Source organism: Cydia fagiglandana, chromosome 13 (assembly GCF_963556715.1).
Source record: "Cydia fagiglandana chromosome 13, ilCydFagi1.1, whole genome shotgun sequence".
Taxonomy (NCBI): domain Eukaryota; kingdom Metazoa; phylum Arthropoda; class Insecta; order Lepidoptera; family Tortricidae; genus Cydia; species Cydia fagiglandana.
In genome coordinates, this window is record NC_085944.1 from 10012832 (window position 1) to 10038633 (window position 25802).

The 25802-nt window shown below is 39.7% G+C and overlaps 3 protein-coding genes across 5 annotated transcripts in view; 2 read left to right on the plus strand and 1 right to left on the minus strand.

The window, feature by feature from the left end:
* Positions 1 to 7949, plus strand: part of LOC134670228 (uncharacterized) — a 122206-nt gene extending 114257 nt beyond the window's left edge. The window contains exon 14 of the transcript XR_010099033.1: positions 7938 to 7949. The gene's annotated coding sequence lies outside the window, so the exon portion shown is untranslated. The remainder of the gene's footprint in view (positions 1 to 7937) is intronic.
* Positions 1 to 12420, plus strand: part of LOC134670232 (protein spinster) — a 46877-nt gene extending 34457 nt beyond the window's left edge. Inside the window, exons 2-10 of one of the 3 annotated variants that reach the window (XM_063527952.1) lie at positions 340 to 536; positions 1080 to 1231; positions 4103 to 4303; positions 5643 to 5777; positions 6444 to 6705; positions 9606 to 9704; positions 10247 to 10436; positions 11470 to 11599; positions 11644 to 12420. In XM_063527952.1, the coding sequence (XP_063384022.1) occupies positions 340 to 536; positions 1080 to 1231; positions 4103 to 4303; positions 5643 to 5777; positions 6444 to 6705; positions 9606 to 9704; positions 10247 to 10436; positions 11470 to 11534 (1301 nt within the window). In that variant the 3' untranslated portion in view covers positions 11535 to 11599; positions 11644 to 12420. Of the gene's footprint in view, positions 1 to 339; positions 537 to 1079; positions 1232 to 4102; positions 4304 to 5642; positions 5778 to 6443; positions 6706 to 7989; positions 8252 to 9605; positions 9705 to 10246; positions 10437 to 10783; positions 10811 to 11469 lie in introns of all 3 variants that reach the window. The other 2 variants (XM_063527953.1, XM_063527951.1) reach the window with 2 other exon arrangements.
* Positions 12421 to 13164: 744 nt separating this feature from the next.
* LOC134670230 (ovarian-specific serine/threonine-protein kinase Lok-like) lies at positions 13165 to 24917 on the minus strand. Its single transcript, XM_063527948.1, has 9 exons — positions 24701 to 24917; positions 24367 to 24496; positions 24121 to 24257; positions 23453 to 23577; positions 23101 to 23226; positions 22539 to 22742; positions 16406 to 16614; positions 15913 to 16114; positions 13165 to 13954 (listed from the first exon to the last, which is right to left on the minus strand). Exons 1-9 carry the CDS (start codon positions 24870 to 24872, stop codon positions 13682 to 13684), a joined length of 1578 nt encoding a protein of 525 aa, XP_063384018.1. The 5' UTR covers positions 24873 to 24917; the 3' UTR covers positions 13165 to 13681.
* Positions 24918 to 25802: the final 885 nt, after the last annotated feature.

Genomic DNA, 25802 nt, shown 5'->3' on the forward strand with positions numbered 1-25802 from the left:
AGCATCAAACTTTTGGTTTATTTTTTGGAAAACAACCCTAATGGAAGCATTGGACTGTTATGAGCATTGGACATCGAGCATGACAGAACACATTTGTACTTGTAGTTATGTGCAGGCTTATTCCGCACGAATGCACCTGTTGGGGTCGTGAAACGAATCGTATGTTGCTTTACGAGTAGACACGCTTAAAAAACACGTGTTAGGTTTCCCGCTCCTTTGCAGGAGCTTACGTTACTTTACTCCACTTACTTTTGATCAAGCCATTTTGGCTGTCGCATATTGTAGCTATTGTTGCGCATGATATACGAGTCTGACCTATTTTTGTTTCTATCTTTACAGGCGTATTAGGTGATGTGAAGAAAGAATTTGCGATCGGCGATGACCAGGCCGGCTTCCTGCAGACGGTGTTCGTGGTGGCGTACATGGTGTTCGCGCCGATCTTCGGGTACCTGGGAGACCGGTACTCGAGAAGATGGATCATGGCGGGCGGAGTTGCGCTATGGAGTCTGACTACGTTCGTGGGGTCGTTCTTCACGGTAAGTTATCTAGGAAATGAAATGAAATTAGGATAGGTTATATATTTTGTTAACTGAATACCTCCTTACCACACATTAAGGAAAAATCCGGCATGCTTTTAAAGAATAATTTCAGATTTCAGTTCTAGGTCAGATATTCGATTGATCAAACTTCAATGTGGGTGGTGGAAATGTGTTCTTAGTCCTTAGCTTTTGATTCTGGATGGAAAATGGAAACCAATAATATCAATTGCGCGGCTACACGTTAGCCCAGTAGGAAATTAAACTTTGTGGGGTTTTCCCAAGTAGTTACCATCACCAAGTGGTTTTAGTGGACATGTTCATTATGCATGTGGGTTATACACCCACCTTGAACCGACACGAATATATTTTACTATGAATTAGGGCTAGTAACCAGTTAGGATAAAACGAAACAGCTCATAATTTAGCAGCGCTTCAATTAGTCTGAAATTACTAACATGATCACAGTTTATTACTATTTTGTGATGAGCTGCTGCCAGTTTACCTACTTATACATACTGACACAAACTTTACCGGTTCTAGAATTTCGGCATGTTCGCGTTCTTCCGCGGCCTGGTCGGCATCGGCGAGGCGTCCTACTCCACCATCGCTCCGACCATCATCAGCGACCTGTTCGTCGGCAACGTGCGGTCCAAGATGCTGGCCTTCTTCTACTTCGCTATACCCGTTGGCAGGTAAATACATTTTTTATACGACGATGGTTTTTTTTTTTTTTTTTTTATTATGAATGGGCTTACTCATGGCCACAGACTAGCCGAGGCGTAGACGTGGCCTACGAAAGCAAAGCAAAGCAAAGCACAAAGCTTGCAAAGCTCTTCTGCCAGATGGTAAACTACAATATGAATGGTTTGGTCGGTATCGGCGAGGCGTCCTACTCCACGATCGCACCGACCATCATCAGCGACCTGTTCGTCGGCAACGTGCGGTCCAAGATGCTGGCCTTCTACTTTACTATACCCGTTGGCAGGTAAATACATTTTTTATACGACGATGGTTGCAAAGCTCATCTGCCAGATGGTAAACTACAATATGAATGGTTTGGTCGGTATCGGCGAGGCGTCCTACTCCACGATCGCTCCGACCATCATCAGCGACCTGTTTGTCGGCAACGTGCGGTCCAAGATGCTGGCCTTCTACTTTGCTATACCCGTTGGCAGGTAAATACATTTTTTATACGACGATGGTTGCAAAGCTCTTCTGCCAGATGGTAAACTACAATATGAATGGTTTGGCCGGTATCGGCGAGCCGTCCTACTCCACCATCGCTCCGACCATCATCAGCGACCTGTTCGTCGGCAACGTGCGGTCCAAGATGCTGGCCTTCTTCAGCTTCTTCTACTTCGCTATACCCGTTGGCAGGTAAATAAACTAACCTTTTTTATACGACTATGGTTGCAAACAACTCTTCTGCCAGATGGTAAACTACAATATGAATGGTTTGGCCGGTATCGGCGAGCCGTCCTACTCCACCATCGCTCCGACCATCATCAGCGACCTATTCGTCGGCAACGTGCGCTCCAAGATGCTGGCCTTCTACTTACAACGCTATACCCGTTGGCAGGTAAATAAACTAACCTTTTTTATACGACGGTGGTTGCAAATTGGCGGATTTGCAGTCTTTGCCGCCCCGTTCTCAGCACCCATCATATTGACTACATTTGGAGTTCTTCCTCAGCGAGTATGCGCCCACTGTTGGGCCTCTCCAAAATCTCCTCCAAGCAGCCCTATTTGCTGCTTCTCTCTTCCAGTGTGGGCCTGCAATCTTTTTAATGTCATCCTCCCATCTTGTTGGAGGTCTGTGATCTGGTCTTTTTGAACGAGGCTTTTGGAGTTATTTCTTGTTATCATCAGCGAATTTTTTGTCACAATTTGCCTCCCTAGGCCCGGGCCTACTGGGCCTTGATAATAGGGCAAATCCGCCACTGGTTGCAAACAAGCTCTTCTGCCAGATGGTAAACTATATATGAATGCTTTCAACTTTCAACACCACGCACGGGTATTAAATTAAAAGAACGTAACCTACTTCTCCTTGAAAGTTTTATGAGGATTACGTTATGTAAGCTGCAGGTTTTTATTTTATTTAAAGTGGTTGGAATAATCGCCTATACATACCTTAGGTACATACCTCTCCTGTTTTGTCAAAGTAACGAAAGTAACAGTTTGATTAATTTATGTTAGAATTGGAATCCATAATACATACTATGAATCGCCGTATATTATGAATCGCCCAAAAATTCCTTAGGAAGCTTTCTGCACCGGTTCTTATAGATATAGACTATAATTAATTAGTTCTAAAGACAGTTGGGAATGTTCTCGTAGGGTGTTGGGGTTGTAATATAAAAACCGAATACCGGACGGATATCGATTCAGAATATAAAGGTATATATAGGTAGACAAAACATATCCGTTGCTACGCGAGCTCTATTTATATTTGTTTATGTTATCTTCAGTTTGGCGATGTTTGCTTTGCCCTTGCCGTGGTCGTACGATGATAAGGGCGGGCATTCGCCAATCCGTGCCAAGTATGGAGATAGCATACCAAGATCCAGGCGATTGCCGCTCTCGCTTTGTACGTGGACTGTATGTCAATAAGATTGATATTATCGTACACGATTCACTTTTAGCACATTTTGATGAATGTTCCGATACTAATGTTGTTCCAGACGTAGATGCTAACGCCACAAACAAAAAAACAATATAGGCTATCTATAGGTACTATAGTACCTATAGCTATTGTTATACTTATAACAATAGCGGCATTTTTACTATGGACAATTTCCTTACCTAACTGAAAGAAATTCGCCTACCTAACTAGTAGGTATACCTACCCTCTTTTTGTATTTTTGGGAAGGCACACTTGCCCAAACTGACTATTAAATAAAAAATCTACCTAATGTAATGAGATACCGATTTTAATCGATAGGACAAAACATATATTATTTTTAATAAATTTTGTTACATTTTGAATACCGACAAATCTATTTAGGTACTTATGAAACCTATTTCGATTCCCAGATAACTTGGCGATACCCGATATTTACATTATTTATTACTCGGAATGTCCTTTCATATTAGTTTTGTTATGACTAAAAACCCTTAACCCTCTGAAACAACATCTATAAATAAAAATACGAATCACTAAGGCTAAAATAAAAGTCCATATCAGACGGACGTGGACTTATTAGTAGGAAGAATTATAAGCTTGTTATCTCGTGTATTTTTAGAGCAAGCGGCGTTAAGGCGGCGATTTTATCCATACAAAATCGTTTACGCGGTATAAAACCGTTTCGTAAGTTAGCTTAGGTTTTTAGATTTTACTAGCGAGCCCGCCCCGGCTTCGTACGGGTTAACAAATTATCACCCAAACCTTCCTCAAGAATCACTCTATTGATAGGTGAAAACCGCATGAAAATCCATACAAACACATAAACAGACAGACGCGGCGGGGCCACGCCTTATAAAACTTAGTTTTATAAGGTGTAGTGATACTGTACTTATTTGTATTTTCTTCTAAAATGTATTACACAAAATTTGTTCTATTCCAGCGGCCTCGGTTACATAGTGGGGTCTGTGGCCGGCGCGGCGGCGCACAACTGGCGCTGGGGGCTCCGCGTGACGCCGTTCCTGGGCGCCGTGGCCGTGGCGCTCATCGCGTGGGTCATGACGGACCCCGAGCGCGGCCAGGCCGAGGACAGCCACATGAAAGCCACGTCCTACAAGGCTGATATACGCTCGCTTGTTAGGAAGTAAGTATAACATAATAAATAGAATATAAATAATTGCGGCGTGGCGGTGGTGCTCATCGCTTGGTCGAAAACACATTTAAACCACATTCGACAAGGCTGACGTATTAGTACGCTCGCTTGTTAGGAATTAAGTATCTGCACCTATAGATGAACATCACAGGTTCAGACTCCGAATAGCGTTTAAGTAGTCGTTCAGACATAGGTTTATGATTAAGCAAAACCACCGAAAATAATTACTAATTAGTCACGTTTACGAATGGCCAGATGACTCGACCTACAATATGCTAAGTGAAAGAACGTCCACGTTCAAATCTTTTTGGATCTACGAAAAAATACCTCGCTGACCTCACTGTAGCGCTACGAGTTATGACTGATACCGCTATGCTAACGTGGGCGGAAAGTTGACAAAAAATTGCTGCTATGTGTCACTAAGTACAGAAGACTCATTCTCTAACAAAACGCGTCTGTTACGATCAGCACAGATATGACCGCTAGGTGGCGACAGCGCCACGCGCGGCTTATGGCAAACCCCAAAATTGGGGCCGAACGGATGTACTTTCAGCTACCTGTAGCAAAGCGACGAAATCGCGGAGTGAGACACGCCTGACCATGTTAATATAGCAAAAGCTTACTTAAAATAGATTATCTGACGAGTCAATTACCTATGGCTTCAGAAGTACGTAAGAATAACCCCTTACTCCCCTTAGCCTTTGTTTTAATTGTCAATATTAAATGTTACAATTAAAGGTGTGGGTGAACAGTCCGATAAATTGAATTGGATCACTTTGACCCTCACAATGTCAATTATATAAAATTGCTATTGAATCTCGTAATGGACAATAATTAAATTGGTGTAGGTAGTTCGTAGTCGCACAGGACATAAATATGGTATATAAATATAGCAAGGTATTTTTATTAGTAGATACGTTTCGCACGTACGGTCCAATTTTGATCGAGGCGTTATAAAACTACTTCGTCGCACTTCGTTTGTTGGCTTTTGGTTCTGGGACTGGTACCTCAAAAGGAAAAAACGGAACCCTTATAGGATCACTCTTGCATCTGTCTGTCCGACCCCCGCCCCCCCCTCCTCCCTTTATCTCTGAAACTACTGGGCCTAAAATTAAAAAAAATACACAAAATAGTACTTTACCTATAGATGACAGGAAAACCTATTAGAAATGTGCAGTCAAGCGTGAGTCTGAAGTCAGACATATGTACGGAACCCTTGGAACGCGAGTCCGACTCGCACTTGACCGGTTTGTTTGTAACTTTTATTGACATCTTGGGTTGTCATTAAGTTGGTAAATCTTTGTAATAATTGTGGTTATCGCCATTCCAGCCCGTCGTTCATGCTGTCGACGTTAGCGTTCACGTGCGTCGCGTTCGTGACGGGAGCGCTCGCGTGGTGGGGCCCGCAGTTCATCTATCTAGGGCTCACTCTGCAACCGAACATGCAGGACATCACTCTAGAGAGGTGAGGATTATATATAAAATGTTTCAGTGATACCATTGGCGTACGAATACCTACAGACTAAATTCAGTCGCAGTGGGGAAAGGAATCAGTTAAAAAAATTCGTCATAAATAAAATCTTTTGTGGAAAACAAAGAAAAACATACATTTCACGACAATTTTATGGGTTGGATCTTTTTCGCTTGACTACGCCCATTTCAGATTACTCGAGTACTTCAATTCAGTGATACATTTAGTTAAATATCCAACTGGCCAAACATTTTACAACACAGGTAGAATTTTTATTCAAGCTATTTATGAGATTTCTTCTGGGTAGCTAATCGTAGAAGAAAGCTGAGAATACACACACTATTTAACATGATAACGTAAAGGTGCATTCTTAGCTAGATAATCTACAATTAGCTTACGCTATAATCCAGCGGTCGGCAACCTTTTAGCAGCCAAGGGCCACATAGCAGTTAAGGAAGTCGACGTGGGCCGCACTTTTGTTCATATGTGTGACTTTATCAGACTTTGTTGTTTGACAATATTACATACACAATAGCCAGGGGGGCTCGCGGGACGCAAGTGAGAGGTTCGCGGGGCGTAAGTGAGAGGTTCGCGGGCCGCATCCGGCCCGCGGCCCGCTTGTTGCCGACCGCTGCTATAATCGATAATTTGGCACGGCAGCGTGTCGTACAAGTTCGGGCTAGTGGGCATGTTCGCGGGCGCGCTGGGCGTGCCGCTGGGCTCGGCGCTGGCGCAGCGCCTCCGCGCGCGCGCGCAGGACTCGGACCCGCTCATCTGCGGGTTCGCGCTGCTCGCCTCCGCGCCGCTCGTCTACCTCGCGCTGGTCAGCGTGAGCGCGCACGAGGCCACCGCCTACCTGCTCATGTTCCTCGGCATGATCACGCTCAACCTGACGTGGTCCATCGTGGCCGATATTATATTGGTGAGCGTTTTCTGACTTTAAGTTGGGGTTTTCTGCTACTTTTATACGTTGTTTTGGATGATCCCGCGTCTTTGTATTTTTTGGTAAACATACTTGTAACAAAAACTTTTTAGATGTAACTCGAAAAATTACTTTTCGTCTATCAGGACAATTTCACACAAGCACTACAATGTTGTGTGAAATCGTTGATTATCGACGTCGAATCGTTGATGACGTATCGATTGACGGTCGAATGATTAATGAAACCGCGTTAATTGTGCCATTTATATGACTATTAATAAAAGTAACTGTGGTTAGAAGTCTATTTACCATGTTAAAAAGTATGCAAAATCGTTTTCATATATACAATGAATGAATTGTAGCAGAAATCCCAATAGACTTGCATATGCATGCGGGCGCTAAGTTTCGTATGGTGCAAGCATTTAAAGCAGAAATCGTCCACCGGCCTATAAGTACGTCAAGAAACATATTCCAATGAATACGACTGTTCTTATTTCATGACCCCATCGTCATCCATGCGCTGTTTACAGAGAATGCCGCTTATAAATAATTATAATCTTTTATATTTTATTTATAAGATCGTATATTTTCACCACATGATATTGTGACTAAAGCATAAATATGACTATGTATTTATAATTCAATTTTAATATTTATTAATAAACACGATGGTGGCATGTATGCTATCAAACTATAAATTTGAATGTGATATTGCAGGGCTTTTGAACAAAGAAAATTTCAAGATTTTTATTGATAATACAAATAATCAATATACTAAACTCAGTGGCGGATTTTCTAGTCTTTGCCGCCCTAGGCCCCAGGCCATGTAGCCGCCCCTTTCAAGGCACCCATAATATTGACTACATTTTGAGTTATTTCTTGTCAGCGAATTTTTTGTCACAATTTGCCGCCCCTAAATATCTTGCCGCCCTAGGCCCGGGCCTACTGTGCCTTAGGGCAAATCCGCCACTGACTAAACTAGTATGTTCAAAAGCCGCGTTAAATATTTAGTACATTATTTTTGCGACTAATAAAACTTACAAAAAAGTCTTGAGGCCAAAAGCTGTAAGTATCATAGAAATATGTCAATTTCGATAAAATGTAATCTAATGTGACAATATATCTCAATTAAAAAAATGTTATTATCGTAAATTAAATAAGTCCGGTCCGGATCTAGCCAACAATTATCAAACTAAACAAGTCGCAAAAGTAACGTACCTACCACTACGGGGCCGTAACCACCCGTACCCTCAGCATGTGTTGACCTCGCCATATTGCACGAAGGGTGTCGCTAATCTTCGGCGGGATCACGATGACGTCGGGCCTGCTGGGCGTGCCGCTGGGCGCGTGGCTGGGCGCGGCGCTGGTGAAGCGCTACCCGCGCTCGCACGCCGTCATCTGCGGCGTCGGCCTCCTCCTCTCCGCGCCGGCCATGACCCTCGGCCTCGTCCTCTGCGAACACTATTTCTACGGACCCTTCGTCGCCATGTTTATCGGCGAGGTCTTCTTGAATCTCAACTGGGCAATAGTGGCCGATATGTCGCTGGTAAGCTTGGCTTCTCGATGGACACCAATAATGCCCTTATTTTACTAATAGGACGATTGTCACCTGACGTGTCGATAAACGGTAAGGCCGACGAGTATCTGTTGACTATCATATGGCCCTCGATAAATCAATCCAGATTATTAAAATATGAAATTAATGAAAAAACAGTGTCCGGATTGACATTTAATCTGCCGCCGAATACTTAAGAGCATTTAGTATTATTATATGCTCTAAGGCCGAATTTTTTACCCCCTTATTCATAAAATTCTAAACTCTTACAAACTCCTGTTAAATTATCTCTCTTTCTAACATACAGACATTTCAAAATGTCATAAGGATAAATTATTGTCAACCGTTTGTTAAATTTGACAAACGTTTATAAAATAAGGCGGATAGTAGCTACTTTTAATGTTATTCGACGACCTTTGTTGACATTGTCAGGTGTCAGTTGCCCAATTGCTACAATAAAGGCTACATTTGGATGCTTATTACATTTTGGTTGTTTTGATTTTGTAGTGTAGTATTTGGTTGGAATCGTGGTAAATGGGTGCATGAAGTAAATATGTGTAATGTATCGGGTTTCTATATGTATACTTGTAGTTTATTTGCTTTGGGTTGCATGCGTAAAATTGAATCAGTCACTCATTAAAAGCCGTATCAGCCCACTGTTGCCCGGTTGTGATAATCTAGTGATAGATATCAATATCAATCATTTCGAAAGTTATATTCATTGGAATATTTTTCTATAAAAGTCAACAGGGCTGAGTGGACTGATTTCATTTTATTCTAAAACAGTGACATCTATTGGCTAATGCTAGTACTACATACGCAACTTGCTTGCGTTTTGCATGTTTGATATTAGTAATGTTGACCATGTTACACAGATGGCGCTGATATCAAAACTTGTGAATAGAATACGTGATACATAATATGCAAATTATTATTACCTACACGCTACATTTAAAGATAACGTTTTCGCAGTCATTTATTAAATAACATAGAATGATCGATCTAGGTATAAATAATATATCCCACTTTTTACATCAGATCTGAAAATCTTATGCATGAACAAAGGAAATACTAATTTTATTATGCAATTGGTTTGGCTTTGTTAGTAAAACTAGTTTAGTCAGAGGCGGATTTGCAGTCTTGACCGCCCTAGGCCTCAGTCCCTGTAGTAAGTACTAGCCGCCCCTTTCTCAACACCCATCATAATGCCGCCTCTATAATCTGGCCGTCCCAGGCCCAGGCCTACTGAGTTTCTGCCACTGAGTTTAGACAGTTTAATAGGTATACATGTATGTTTCATTTCTTTAAAATATGTCCGGAATTGACAGTTACATTATGTTTGCAGTATGTCGTGGTGCCTCCACGGCGGTCTACTGCTGAAGCGTTCCAGATCCTGATATCACACATGTTTGGGGATGCGGGCAGTCCCTATTTAGTCGGTGTGGTAAGTTACATTTTCTAATGCTCAAAATAATATTATTAACTGCAAAAATGGTTTCCAAGACAGTTTTGCAGAGTTCACGAGAATTGCAACACGATTTAAATTATTTTTCAAAACTTGTATCCAGTGAATCCGTGAATATGTACCTACATACATAAATCTGTTGAACGATCCTACGGTTTTTAGAGTACCGTACAAAACTTTATTCATTTTTACTTAAGTATATTGTGGTGCCAAATGTCTGGATCGCATAAGAGCTTTAAAATAGGTTGCTACAACATTATATTATGATTGTTTATTGGAATCTTAGTTCGTGATTGTAGATCTTAAGTAGTTCGTAATAAATACTTGAAGGTAATAAAATATATTCATATACATATACAGTCAGCAGCAGAAGTTGCGGCGAGGTGTTCAAATTAACCTTGACGCGCTCTTATTCTCTTAAAAATATGCAATAAAGTCACGTCAAGATCAGTTTGAACACATCGCCCGCTATGTCTAAGGGTATCAGTATGACTTTAAAAGGCTAGTTTATTTTATTTCAGATATCGGAATCATTGAAAAAATCATTAGGCCCAATGCCACAAGAGTCGCCGAGCACTAGCGTGCAGTTCAGAGCGTTGCAATACGCGCTGTTCGTTACGTGTTTCGTTGAAGTCATCGGAGGAGTATTCTTCCTACTGACGTCCATTTACATCGTCAGGGACAAGTTAAAAGTCGACAGAGCGATCGCTGGTAAGTTAACAATACATTTATATCCATTTTGTTTGATTTTGAAACGTAATTTGCAGTATCAATTAGTCATTGACGCATTTATGTTTTTTAATTAATTTATATGTTCTATATTCAAGTGCTACTTGCCTAGCCGCATTAAGCCAAGACTGGCTGAAAAAACATTACTTAGTTTTTTGCTACTTATTTCAGTCTTTTAAAAAGGTTGCAGTTTTTCTTAGTCGCATTGAGACAAAACAAGACTAACAAAAATAATGATCTACTTATCGTTAACTTTTTGTGTTATGTAACTTAACTTACTTTTGTTTATGTTACGTTTTGTTGTGAGTCTATCTTTCACATTGTTTCAGTTGCTTCAAAAATAGTTTAGCGTAGTGGTGAGTTAATCAACTCATTAGACCGCTTTCTGTGCACGATTTCGCTGTGTTACTGTTATGTCTCTTTGTGACTGTTCTTTTAATAGGTATACCTATAGTCCGTTTTTTTTAGCATTAGAAAGAACTTCGCAGAAGTAAGCTTGTGGTTCCAAATCCGGCACTTTTAGCGGTAATAATTTGAAGTAAATTATATGTATTGACCATGCTACATTAGATAATTCGATAATTATTAACAAATAACGAGCCTGATAAAAACTGCACGCTTGCTTCTGTGGAGTTCTTTCTAATGCTAAAAAAAACGAACTATACCTATGGGTGGTATTTATTTTACCTATGATAATTTATTTTGTCCAATGTGTATTGCGTCTCACATTTTGCTTTAACACATTCAGGGCCAAGAACCCGACTGTCGGGTACAGCGTAACCCCACTTAGTGGCAATGAATGTGTTAATGAGAGGGTGAGACGCACTGACATTGGGTGGAATACTACCCCTAATACTCATTACCTATATTAAAATAACTTTTAACGTAATGTTTCAAACTAAATCGGGGATGGCTCTATGCACAGCAGACTTCTTTATTTATATAATAACATTTTCTTATAACTAATATTATTTCCATAAGGTTTGTATATTTCAAAAGTGTAATTCTTTTTCAGAAGCAGAAGCCCAAAGTGCGGAGCCCTCACATAGCAATGCCCAAGAACACGCGGCAGGCGAATAGATTAATTCCTAAGTGACCTTAAGACATTGAATTAGATCTGTGAGTGTACCCGTACTGATCTGTGAGTGTACCCGTACTGATCTGTGGGTGTACCCGTACAGATTGTGAGCAGAAGCGTGCATTACTCACTGAGGCGCTTGAAATCATAGTTTGATTTCGCCGTTGTAAAGACTGATTTGTTTGGTATTTTGAATAGGCAAAATACGGTGGCGTGACTAGACTAGTGTGAGATATTGTAATATATAATTATGTAGGTTCAAATAGGCATCACAAGATCAACTCTAGATAGTGATCTATTTATAATGCGCATTTTAATCATGCTGGTTGCAAAAGAGGGACTGGATGTAAGATAGAGATATTAGAATCAACCAACATATTCAATGAAATGTATTGATTCACAAGCAAATGAAGACTTGTTCATGATTTTGTTGGTAAATAATTACCTCATTTGTTACTCTTTTATTAAATTAATTTAATTTTTAATTATAGTTTGATTATTCAATATTGTCAATGTTAAATTTGCAATTATTATGTTCCTAATTTATTCGATAATTTATTTGGAATGAGACAATTTTAATAATTAGATATTTTTGTACACTCAAAACAGTTTTAACGTTAAATTCAATGTTACCTACAATCGGCTCATTTAATTGATGAAATCTGTGGGTAATCTAGGCCGTAGGTGTGATTGTTTTACTTATAATTTATTTATAGATCGTGGGTACCAACTAGATCGAGGTTAAACTGTATTGAATGGCAAGACTGAAATGTAATGAACTAATTTATCGTAATGTCTAAATTAACTACTATGTAATACCGAAATCGTTTTTTGTAAATATCGTAAATTTGCGGAATGAAGAAAATAAAAATAATTTATTTTTTATAATCGCATTTTAATTGGATAAAGCAGAAAAGTCATCGTATAATGAGATGACTAATGACGACTGTCGCGAACAACTTTCACGCTAAATATCGTTATTTTTTGCATAATTACGTAACTACGCAAAATAAATCAACGCAACAAAAAATAAAACTGTCGAATTGTCAACGAATCTCCGTTTTCATTAGTCACCGCATTTGACGGCACTCACTAATTATTTTAACGTGTAACATGATAATAAAATGGCACAATGTCGGTGGTTTAAAGGCGGAATCATTTCGCCGTCATATCCATCTGGCGTCATTCACGTATTAAAATCAAATAATAATAATTATACACATAAGTATACATTGAGATGCACGACATATTCTCGGGTCTCAAAACCCGATTAATTCTCCCGAAAAAAATCCCAGACGTTAACCAGGATCTATTAATAAAAATAGTGGTGACAGCTGGGAATAATCCCATAAAGCGTGAAAAAAATATACTGGGTGTCCAGTAATCCATGGATAACCTTCTAAACACCGAAAGGAAAAGGAAAGAAAAGTTCGATTATCTCGAAAACCATGAAACTTTTACTAGGTAGACCTTTAAGTCCATTTTCTGTCCTAAAGTGCACTGTCGGTGGTTAGGTTATAACTTATAAATTAATTACTGGACACCCAGTATATGTAGATTTCTATAAACATCACAATGAACACTTTGTAATTAAACACTTATGTCAGACAACACTAAAACAACAATTAAACATTTAGACAACAATAACAATGTTGCTTGTTATTGATACACAGCACAAAAATCACTTATTAGCATATTAATTGGATAAGAATCAATCATATCAACAAATATAAAAACAGATTTAAGGGCCTTTGATGTGGTGTCTTTTTAGACATTTCACACTTGCTTGCAATGGTTTTAATAATTAGTAAAATAAACGTCATAAAACTCAAAGGCCCCGACTCAATACAACATGTAATTAAAACATTTTCAAACTATTATAAAGGTAATAGATTCACGAGGTAGAAACATCACAATAATCATTATTATCCACTGCAATCTGGTAAGGGAACATGACACATTTTTTGCTATAACTTTCTGTTTGCAAATAATTAAAGTCATACGTTCGAGTTAGTTACTACGCGAAAAGTGTGACGAGTCGGTCACCGAAGAAATAGTTGTGAAAAATGGGTCAAGTAGTATGGACATGTTCCCTAACAAGAGAGCACTGGTAACCTAGGGTAAACTTACATACTATCAGACCTTAGCTTCATGGGCTGCTCAAGCTATTAGCTGAGCTAGTGTCTTCATCCATGGATGACAGTTCTATCCTCAGTTTCTTCGGGATAGGTTCACATGAACTGCTGAAACTGTCGCTCAGACCGCGCTTCCCTTTAGCCACCAGTCTTATGACAGTTACGTTGTCTGCGTTACTGTTGTTCTCTTCGTCGGAGTTCATTGAGGAGACGGAAAGCTGGCTGAATTGCCTCACTTGAACAGATTGAATCAGAAGCCTGTCAACTCTGTTTATAACTTCAACATCCTGTAAACAAATTGGGACTACAGTAGCGATCAAAAGTATTTTGACAAACGAACTTCTTTCAATATGTTAATGAATAGGGTATATATTTAATCAATCCGTTACGATTATATTTTATTCACCTTTCATCTGTTACGTTTCCACTTAGATTACTAAAACTAAACAACAGACTTAGAATTAAAACTGATAATTTGCGCTACAGGTAGATCAAAAGTATTTTGACACTTTAATGAAATGCTTTTGCTGAACTGGCAAGACGGTTAAAAAAAAAACATTTCATTAATATTTAATGGCATATCCTCTGGCTATCCTCACAGCAGTAAATCGAGACGGCATAGAGTCCCCTAACTTCTGTATTATGATCATATAGTATGTTCGCCCATTCTGACTGAAGACCTTGGAAAAAACCTCATTGTTTGAATTATTTCTGCACCCCACACTGGACGATCCAACGCTTTCTATGAAAGCTCTAAAGCATTAAGATCAGTACCTTGACTAGGCCACTCAAAAACCTAGATTTTTTTACATTAAAGAAGCCTTTACATGACCGGATTTGTGTTTGAGGTCGTTATCATGCTGAAAAACCCAGCGAAGTGGCATATTTTCTTTTGTATATGGTATCATTTGTGTGTAGAGTAAATTTTCATATACATATCGATCCATTATCCCATCAATTCGTACGAGAGCCCCGACTCCATGGTGAGAAAAATATCGCCAAGCCATTACGTTAGGGCCACCAATGCCACCAGGCTAGACTGGGTGGGTACCTGGTATCGCACAACGTGTCTTTTGTTATTTAGACGACGCACATACTTGATACCATCCGACGACATTAAATTAAACTTGTTTTCGTCACTCCATAAAGTTTTTGAGCAATCGGAACTTGTCCACAACTTGTCACGAATCGCGAATGCTAATTGGGATACCTTATTCTTTGCTGAAATATGTATATTTTTTTTAATGGGCGTCGACCATGTAATCCATGCTCTATTAAGAGTAGTTTAATAGTAAAAACAACAACCTTTACGTTATAGTTTTTTTTTAGTTAATTTTTAATTGTTACTTTACGCTTCCATGGGTGTTCTACTGAAATCTTTTTTATTACACGATCAGTTGTAGAAGTCGTTTTTCGAGGACAACCGCTTCTATGCTTATTTGTGATGCAGTTTCGAGCCTTGAACTGCTTATTCCAGACAGAAATCAGATGCAGTGATACACCAAAAGTCTGCGAAACCTCAGCTTGCTACTTATCTTTCTAAAGTGCAGCCGCACCAGCTTGCTTGAAATCGTTCGAATATGCTTTATGTTTGGCATATTAAGAGAAGTATTCAGATGTAATTACTTCCAAAATATTTAAATTCTGCGGCTCTGTTCTCAAAAAAATTGTAAAAAAGAACCGTGTCAAAATACTTTTGAACCCGTAAATTGTCATTTTTTGTTGCCAAGTTTATACTTTCATTCGATGAAACTAAGCTTTTTACGTGTTTCAAGAAGCTTTTAAGCCATTGATTAAATTATCAAAAATTCATTTGGAAAAACTAATATGTTTCATACAATACCAAAGTTATTATCATTGTCAAAATACTTTTGGTCGCTACTGTAAGTCAAAGTTTTGCCAATTGTGGCACACTATGTAGTAATGTGGTTGTGGCATAGACAAATATAGTAATATTTTTATCTATGGCACGTGGCAATAGTAACTAATGTTATATGCTAATTTATTGCGAATATTATAAAAAAAACCTTTCATATTTGTTCAGTCACCATCAGATATATCGGAGCGGTCAAGGCGCTCGCAAATATCTGAACACGCCTCTATTGTCAAGGCGTTAGGGTGCGTGTTCAGATATTGTGAACACCTTAGCCGCTCCGATATATCTGATGGCGACTATACTAAATTAATCATTGTAGTTATTGTGTTTATAAATTATTAGACGAATAGGTTTTAAAAAAAGTTTTACCTGCATCCAGCTATGCCTCAGAATTTGGTCAAGCGTTATTCTCCTTTCAACTGGGACAGTCAGCATTTTCTTCATAAGTTGTTTGGCCCGGAGACTAATCCCTTCCCAGTGGGCCGCGGAGAAGCGAAATCGGCCCGTTACTATTTGGTCTCGAAGAGACATGTCCGAATAATCCGCTGAAAAAGGCAAGTAGCCTGCCAGGCTGAAAAATGAGAACGATAAATGCAATATTGACAAATATAGTAAGTTATCAGGCATATAGTTAAAAAATGTGTCATCATAAATTATATCATCACAAAATTCTTATTATTTCCTGCTTCACGTTATGAACATGAGAACATAGATTAGTATATGTTATTAGTGTATGTTACCACGGCTGAGGGATAGACTTGGAGCATAACCCAGAGATGGCGTTACATTACTCATCTTCAGAGATACTATACCATGCATGAGAAGTCATTTTTGGCTTTTATAGTATTTGACAGTTATTTACCATACGAAAAAAATTACACCCAGACTCCAAACATCAACCTCGGGTCCATATCCTTTTCCGTTAGCCTTTAATACTTCTGGAGCCAAATAAAGTGGCGTTCCGCACATGGTTTTCATGAAGCTGTCCTCACCAACAAACTTGCTCAGGCCAAAATCGCTGATTTTCACCAGTGTCTCGTCATCTTTGCTCTCTAATAGCACATTCTCAGGCTGAAAAAAAAAATTGTTAAGAGTGCTATTACATTTCGGGGTTGAGCGAGTTTAGGTATTTTACGCGCTGCGGCAGGCCGTGCGAGCTCAGTATTCCGATCCCTTCTACCACACTCGCACTACAATTATGGATTAAACATTCTTGATCCATCGCGAAGCATATTGAAATCAACCATAACAACACTAACTGTACTTAACTTATAAAGTCCTAAAACTGTTATTTGGTAAGTACGAAAATACTAAATGCAGTGCAAATGTACATAGGGGCTGTTCATAAATTACGTCATCTATTTTTGACCCCCCCCCCATCCCTCAAATCATCTAAAAATCATGCTTCGGATGACTCTGTTTCCTCCTACGTCATGCTACCATCATCCGATGTCCAGACCCCCCCCCCCCCTCCTCCCATTTGAAACGACGTAATTTATGAATAGCCCCATACTCGTACTTATGAACGTATATTACTCGAAAGAAATTATAGGTACTCGCTTATTTACAAGAAACAAGTTACAAGAAACTGAAGATACACAGGGTCTGATGATGGAGCTGGAAGGTGGCCACGGGTACCAGTCTATCATGTAACTAAACCACTTCGTGTTTGGGCTCGTTTGATTCGTCTCAACAAGATCTTTGACACTGAAGATACACAGGGTCTGATGATGGAGCTGGAAGGTGGCCACGGGTACCAGTCTATCATGTAACTAAACAATTTCGTGTTTGGGCTCGTTTAATTCGTCTCAACAAGATCTTTGACACAAGACAGTACTCAGGGTCTGATGATGGAGCTGGAAGGTGGTCACCATTACCAATCAACCATACAACTAAACCACATCGTGTTTAGGCTCGTTTTATTTATCTCAACAAGATCTTTGACACTAGGTGATACTCAGAGTCTGATGATGGAGCCGGAAGGTGGTCACCGGTACCAATCAACCATGCAACTAAACCACTTCATGTTTAGGCTCGTTTGATTAGTCTCAACAAGATCTTTGACAATAGGTGATACTCAGAGTCTGATGATGGAGCTGGAAGGTGGTCACCGGTACCAATCAACCATGCAACTAAATCACTTCGTGTTTAGGCTCGTTTGATTCGTCTCAACAAGATGTTTGACACTAGGTGATAAACCAAACACGAAGCCCAAACACGAAGTGGTTCAGTTATGTGATAGACTGATACCCGTCGCCACCTTCGAGCTCCATCATCAGACCCTGAGTAGTATCTTGTGTCAAAGATCTTGTTGCGACGAATCAAACGAGCCCAAACACGAAGTGGTTCAGTTACATGGTAGACTGGTACCCGTGGCCACAGTCCAGCTCCATCATCAGACCCTGAGTACTAACTTGTGTCCAAGGTCTTGTTGAGACGAATCAAACGAGCCCAAACATGAAGTGGTTCAATTACATGATAGCAGTGTTGGCAAAAAATCAATTCGAATTGACGATTGAGAATTGACCGATCAATTCGAATTGACGATTGACGAAACTAATTCTAAATCTACTGATTGAAGATTGACGATTACTAATCGTTAATTCAAATTGATCGGTCAATCCTCAATCGTCAATTCGGATTGACGATTACTTTGTATGTACCTACCTAATGTCCTTTTTATTTAGGCCATTTTTGTGAAACTGACCAAATGCGTTCAAAAGCGGTGTCTGAGTTTACCAAAGGTTCCGAAACATGTTTCCGACGGCTATATGAAGGATGTCCTTTTTGGAACATTTTCGGTTCTTTCCTTAAAATTAACCGATAGCGTTCAAAATCGATATCTGAGGTGCCCAAAGGTTTCGAAACTTGTTTCCGAGGGAAATATTGAGAGATGTCCTTTTTTGAGACATTTCTAGAAATTACCCGATTGCGTTTAAAATCGATATCTGAGGTAAACAGACGTTTCTAAACATTTTTTCAACTGCAATATTGAAAGGTGTCCTGTTTTGGGACATTTTAGTGACATTCTTTGAAAGTGACTGATTGCATTCAAAATCGATATCTGAGGTGCAAAATATGGTTTCAACGGCAATATTTAGATTCTACACTTTAGCCGCGTACTTACTTTACTACCTGCATTATACCACCCTGCTGAAAAAAGGTAATTTCTCGGTATTGCCGTCAGAAACATGTCTCGAAACCTTTGGGCACCTCAGATATCGATTTTGAACGCAATCGGTTAATTGGAAGAAATGTCCCATAAATGTCCAGAAAAAAAAGGAAACTCCGTCTGTATTGCCGTCGGAAACATGTTACGGAACCTTTGGAAATCTCAGATATCGTTTTAAAGTGCCAACGATCAATTTAAAAAAATGTCCCGAAATGGAAGGGACATCCTTCAATACTGACGCGCGAAACATTTTTCGGGACCTATGGTCGACATCGATTACGAATATGAACGTAATTGGCCAATTTCGAAAAATGTCCCTAAAAGGGACATCAGTCAATACTGACATCAGGAACATGTTTTCGAACCTCTGGGAACCTCAGATATCGACTTTAAGTCCAGTAAGTAAGTGCTTAAAAAGGACACCTTTGAAAACTAATCTTAGGGAAGGGAAAGGGACCCTAGGTTAATCTAGATTGAGAATTGATTTAATCCGAATTGAGGATTGATGCGTTAATTCCAATTGATCCAAGCACAAACTGCGGCCAGAAAGCTGGGCGTCCTAAATAAGGTGAAGCGATACTTCACACCTGGACAGCTTCTAACACTTTACAAAGCTCAAGTCCGGTCGTGTATGGAGTATTGCAGCCACCTGTGGGATGGCTCAGCTAAATACCAACTCGCCGCTTTGGACTCAGTGGAGCGCAGAGCCAGGAGGATGATTGGCGACAAGAAGCTAACGGCTAAGCTTCAGTCTTTGGCCCATCGGCGGAAAGTCGCCAGCCTGTCGGTATTCTACAGGCTGCACTTCGGGGAGTGTGCCCAAGAGCTACACGAGCTTATTCCACCGTCCCCATTCTACCATCGGACTTTTAGACGCACGGCCGGTTTCCATCCTTACATGGTAGATATTCCACCAATTCGCACGAAGCGCTTTGCTTCTACTTTCCTTATGCGCACTGCCAAGGAATGGAATTCCCTGCCGGCGTCTATATTTCCGTGTTCTTATAACCCGGCAACCTTCAAATCAAGAGTGAACAGGCACCTTCTGGGCGAGCTCGCTCCATCGTAGGCCACGTCTACGCCTCGGCTAGTCTGTGGCCATGAGTAAGCCCATTCATAAAAAAAAAAAAAAGATTCAATCGGATTGACGCGTCAATCAGAATTAAATCAATTCGAATTGATCAATTCGGATTGATCAATTCGGATTGACGCGTCAATTCGATTGATCAATCCAGATTGATTTAGTTCAGATTGATGCCAACACTGCATGATAGACAGGTACCCGTCGCCACCTTCGAGCTCCATCATCAGATCCTGAGTACTATCTTGTGTCAAAGATCTTGTCGAGATGAATAAAACGTGCCTAAACACGAAGTGGTTCAGTTACATGATAGACTGGTACCCGTGGCCACCTTTCAGCTCCATAATCAAACCTTGTGTATCTTCAGTGTCAAAGATCTTGTTGAGACTAGTCAAACGAGCCCAAACACGAAGTGGTTTAGTTGCATGGTTGATTGGTACCGGTGACCACCTTCCGGCTCCATCATCAGACCCTGAGTACTATCTTGTGTCAAAGATCTTGTTGAGACGAATAAAACGAGCCTAAACACGAAGTGGTTTCGTTGCACGGTTGATTGGTACCGGTGACCACCTTCCGGCTCCATCATCAGACCCTGAGTACTATCTTGTGTCAAAGATCTTGTTGAGACGAATCAAACGAGCCCAAACACGAAGTGGTTTAGTTGCATGGTTGATTGGAACCGGTGACCACCTTCCGGCTCCATCATCAGACCCTGAGTACTATCTTGTGTCAAAGATCTTGTTGAGACGAATAAAACGAGCCTAAACACGAAGTGGTTTAGTTGCATGGTTGACTGGTACTGGTGACCAACTTCCGGCTCCATCATCAGACCCTGAGTACTATCTTAAGTCAAAGATCTTGTTGAGCCGAATCAAACGTGCCCAAACACGAAGTGGTTTAGTTGCATGGTTGATTGGTACCAGTGACCACCTTCCGGCTCCATCATCAGACCCTGAGTACTATCTTGTGTCAAAGATCTTGTTGAGATGAATAAAACGAGCCTAAACACAAAGTGGTTTAGTTGCATGGTTGATTGGTACCGGTGACCACCTTCCGGCTCCATCATCAGACCCTGAGTACTAACTTGAGTCAAATAAATACATATAGAATGTCAGGTCGTTTCAAATATTTTTAATCCTGTCCGGTAGTTTATTAAACTGTACCATTATAAATTATAATACTATAAAAACAGTGCTAGGATCAAAGTCTCTCGTTGCGGTTTACACGCACACAGTATAGCGTTTTACACGGCGCCCGCCGCACACAATGATAAAAAACCTCGTCGTCGCCGTTGAAAATGTGCGGAGCCGACCGACACACGTCCTGCCTGTACAAGCTCTGCCGCGGCACTGAGCTGGCGAGCGCGCGTCATCGGTAATATAGAGTAGTTTTCAAAAAATTGCCAAAAAATTATAGTAGAATTTCATAAACACTAATGTATACCAACAGTATAAGCAAACGTTGCAGATTGCTTGAGTATGAAAATGACTTCGATATTAAGTAGATTTTCGTAGAAATTGACACTTGTTTCGGAGAGAAAATTGAGTTCGTTTTACTTTGATTTTCTCTTTCTCAAAGGTATGTAGGAAAAATATCGTTTGATATGCCTATAGTACAGGGTATTAGTAATACAAAATAGCCAGGTTTAGCAGAGTAAACTTCTCAACATTTCCAAATAAGAGCTTGCCGTTCAGTGCTTCACGGGGTTTTTCGGAAACGACCATCAGAAAAAAATTCATTACTAATTTAATAAGTCCTTTTTCTAATATTTACAACGATATTTAAAAAGATAAGAAGACGCTTTTACTGGAACAAGTACTCATTGTTTCTAATAATGAGCACAAAGTCCTGAATTTCGTCGACTAGTATCATCAATTTTGCATTATTTCGACTTTTCTTGTAAGAGCGCTCTTAAATTGGCATCGAATATTCTAAAAATAGTTATACATTCAAACCCCGGCTCGTACCACTGAGCTTTTCGGAACTCATGTAAGAAACATCATGAGGAAACCGGACTAATTCCAATAAATCCTAGTTTCCCCTCTGGGTTGGAATTTCAGACGGCAATCGCTTTAGTAAACTAGTGCCTACGACAAATCATGGGATTAGTTCTCAAGTTGGACCCCAGGCTCCCATGAGCCGTAGCAAAATGAAGAAGTTATACATCCACAGAATGAGTAATTAAGGCCTGCGCAAACCGGCGGAGCGCAGCGCAGATCACTTTAAAATTAACAAGTTATTTTCTTCCCTATTTTAATTACCTTCAGGTATAAATATGCTTTGAGACCGACCTCGGAGCATCACGGAGGATTGTTACTTACGGGGGAGAACTCGTGCACACTAGTCACTAATCCCTTGTGATAAAGTACACACGGCGGCATGCCGCGGCATCCCCGGGCCTGCGCCGAAGTGCTCCCTGGTGCGCCGGCCGCCAGCGCTCGGGCTGGCGGGCGCTCGCGGTATCGCGGGGGATTTTACGTCGCCGGTGTGCGCTGCGCGGCGTAAATCCTCCTCGGTGATCTGCGCTGCGCTCCGCCGGTTTGCGCTGGCCTTTATACTCATATCATCAGACATAGTTTACTTATTCACTTGAACTGTTTCACTAGCATAATAAATGGTATAATTTAAAAAGAAAAATCTTAAAAACCATCTATGGGAAAGCAGTGATTATTTACCAATATTAAAAATATAACTTTTTATTTTATTATTATTAAAATACGTTGTAGTCAAAGAAATATATACTTTAAGGTCTCTGTGAGTGATGCCCTGAGAGTGCAGATACTTGACAGCCAGCACCATCTGTCTGAACAGGAATCTTGTCAGTTTTTCAGTCAGACGTCCATGTTTAGTGATCCTGTCGAACAGTTCACCGCCTTGCATGAGCTCCAGGATGATGTACACGGCTTCACGCGAGTCATACACAGCTTCCGTAGATATTATACATGGCTGAAAACAAAATACACATACAATGCTAGTAACAGGCCAAGTACCTACTTAAATAAACCACAAATAATATCAGAAAGAATGACAATTTCTGCAGTGTGCTAATAAATACATTATTATACAAATACAATAATTTTTTTTGAATGAATGATGTAACATTTCAAAGTTATAGATGCAAAAGTAACTTGCATCTGTCTGTTCCCTCTTCACGCTTAGATCACTGAACCAATTTAGGTGAAATTTGGTATAGAGATAGTTCGAGACTCCTAGGACATAGGGTAACAATAATCATCATCATTCCACACAGATTAAGCCGTGAGCAGCAGCTAGTTAATAATATGATTTAACAGTTCATACTTACATGCCTTAAGGCAGTCATAATATTTATTTCATTCCTGATTTTCTCCGGATTATTCAGATTATTAACTTGTCCATTAGTCATTCGGCTTTTTTTAATGATTTTCATAGCATGCTTGGTGCATTTTGTCTGAAATATGAATAAATCAGAAATAGGTAGTTACAGTTTAGACCAAGCCAGACCAGACTGTGCAAGTGTTATTTTTAAACATCAAGTTTCTATGAAAATAAGACGTTTAAACAACACATGCACAGTCCGGGCTATCAAAATCGCTGCCATATAAGCTTGGTCTAACTTTAAGTAGTTTATTTATTGTAAATCCATATTATAAAAATATATTTGTTGAAATCCCTACCTTGTCATACACTAACTTGACTAGCCCACAAGCTCCCTGGCCAAGTATCCTTGAGATATAGTATTTCTGTGAAATTTCCGTGGGCACTTTATCCTGTTCCTTCAATAAGTCTTTGAAAATAAAAACTGAAAAATAAATATTTATTATGATACAGGTTGGTTCATAAAACTATGAAGATAGCATGGGTGATTTGTACTACTGTTAACAGAGTAGCTGGTCAAACATAAATTGGCTTACAACTCCAGGGATATCACAAGTGTGTACCCAACCAGTTTCAAAACATTTCTTTAAATCCCTATACTAAATCCTGGAAGAAACCTTAGTTAAATGCTGTTTCAGGTAAGCAGTTGAACATCACACATCATGTCATCAAGCATCAATTCTTATAGGCCCCATGCATGAACTATAGGGGCAGCGTGAGCCGTCAGATTTTTGGCGAAAGGCGTAAATGTGTCGTTTATGCTTCCGATGTAGCCCACAAGATGGCAGAACCTACTATGCACAAGGAAATGTACCAACAAGAATGGTAGATGGTAGTACATGTGCACATATATTTCTGATTCAGGCCACAAGATGATAGACCCTCCAACGCGTATGGTCCCTATAAGCTTTACTGAACAAAACATGCTTTTAGCAATATAAAAAATAGATAAAATAAAAATGCGTACTTTTTACAGCAGGATGGGTGACAGATATTTCATCATTGTCGTCTAGGACTCTGCTATTGCCTTTGCCAATCTTTTCACCATTTAAAAAAGTGCCATTGTAGGACAGATCTGTTATAATAGCAGGGCTAAGGGGCTCCCTGGAGATCAAAATAAATTCATAAGAATAATGTGTTTCAAAGGATAATTATTATAATTTTATTTTTATAAAAACATGGAGGATACAATTATTTTTTAAGCATTACTTACGCCATGTCTCTTCTAATCATAAAATGCTGCTTGCTAATATTTTTTATGATATCTTCCTTAATTATATCTTTCTTCATAACGAATGTGCATGAAAGAGCCCTTCCAAGGCTGAACTCTGGCTGTATGAGATCTGTACAATTTAAGATTTTCTTAATGACAAAGCAATAGAAAAAAAAGTGATATTTTGTTTTATTATTACTCGACAGTAGTAAAAACCCATGAAGTAAATATAACAAAATCTACAAGGTTAAGTTGGTAAGTAGTTATGTATTGGTAATATAGGTACTTAAGTAGCATAAATAGATATAATTATTCTTAAATATTGGTCACTTACCATAGTATTCGGGGTAACTAGAAGCTTTCCAGCACAGCTTGCCTTTCAATGAAAGTTTTGTCGAATAAAGTCTACCCCATATTGTCGGTATGCTGCTTGGAGTGGTAGGTTGACTCCATTCTATCTGCGAATTCTGGGTTTGCGTTTGTGTCGCCTGGCTTTCTTCACCCATTCTTAAATAATACGTTGAAACCCAGTCCCTATTGTAACTAAAGCACTTAAACTAAATTGGAAAAGTTTAGCGTCAAGGCATTGAAAAAACTTCAAAAGATAAAAGCGGTCACCGGTAAAAACTTTGCCACAGATTATAGCCAAAACAAAAAAGCTCGATACGATAGGCGGCGCCAAGTTAGCCCCCATACGCACGAGAGCATTTTCAACGCACGTAAAAAAAGCCCTTGAATCTGTCCGCACTCTAAATTCGATTTAACGACCAAGGCTTAAAATCGAAAATCCAACAACGCTTGATAAAAAGCGCCACCGCTGTCGTGTGCATAAATACACATGTAATCTTGGTCAAGCAGATGTTGTCAGTAGAAAAAGGCGGCAAATTTGAAAATTGTAGGCGCGATGGGATATCGTCTCATAGAAAATTTGAATTTCGCGCCTTTTTCTACTGACAAGATTTGCTTGACCGTCTATATATATAGATGGTCAAGCAAATCCAAATTTGCCGCCTTTTTCTACTGACAAGATCTGCTTGACCAAGTATACAGGGTGGAAAGGCACGACGATCCTTTCCGCAAAAGGGGGATTGTATAGCCTAAGCTCTATATTTTCTCCATAGAAACTATGTTAATATGGGCAAGCGTTTCTAAATTATGCCCTTTTAAACATCCGTGCTAAAAACTACTTTGTTCTAACCCTAACAGGTGACAGGGTCAATGAACTTACTTGTAAACAATCAGTATACGACAGGAAATTATGCTAATTTGTTGGTTAGACCATTCTTAGGTCTGCTTACAACACGGTAAGAATCGTTGCAGGATTTTCGCTTTCTTAGTGGTTCCACTTGTTCAATACTTTAATGAAGTAGTTATGTTATTCCTTAATATTAATAATACTAACCACAACATTGTTTACAACGACAGTTAAAATTGTG

Excerpts from the sequence above, each read along its gene's own strand:
- LOC134670230 (XM_063527948.1), bottom strand. The coding sequence starts at position 24,872 with ATGGGTGAAGAAAGCCAGGCGACACAAACGCAAACCCAGAATTCGCAG. Across the intron at positions 24,497-24,700 it reads TAGTTACCCCGAATACTATG|ATCTCATACAGCCAGAGTTC; the intron begins GTAAGTGACCAA and ends TAAATTGTACAG. Across the intron at positions 23,578-24,120 it reads CACCCATCCTGCTGTAAAAA|TTTTTATTTTCAAAGACTTA; the intron begins GTACGCATTTTT and ends TTTATTTTTCAG.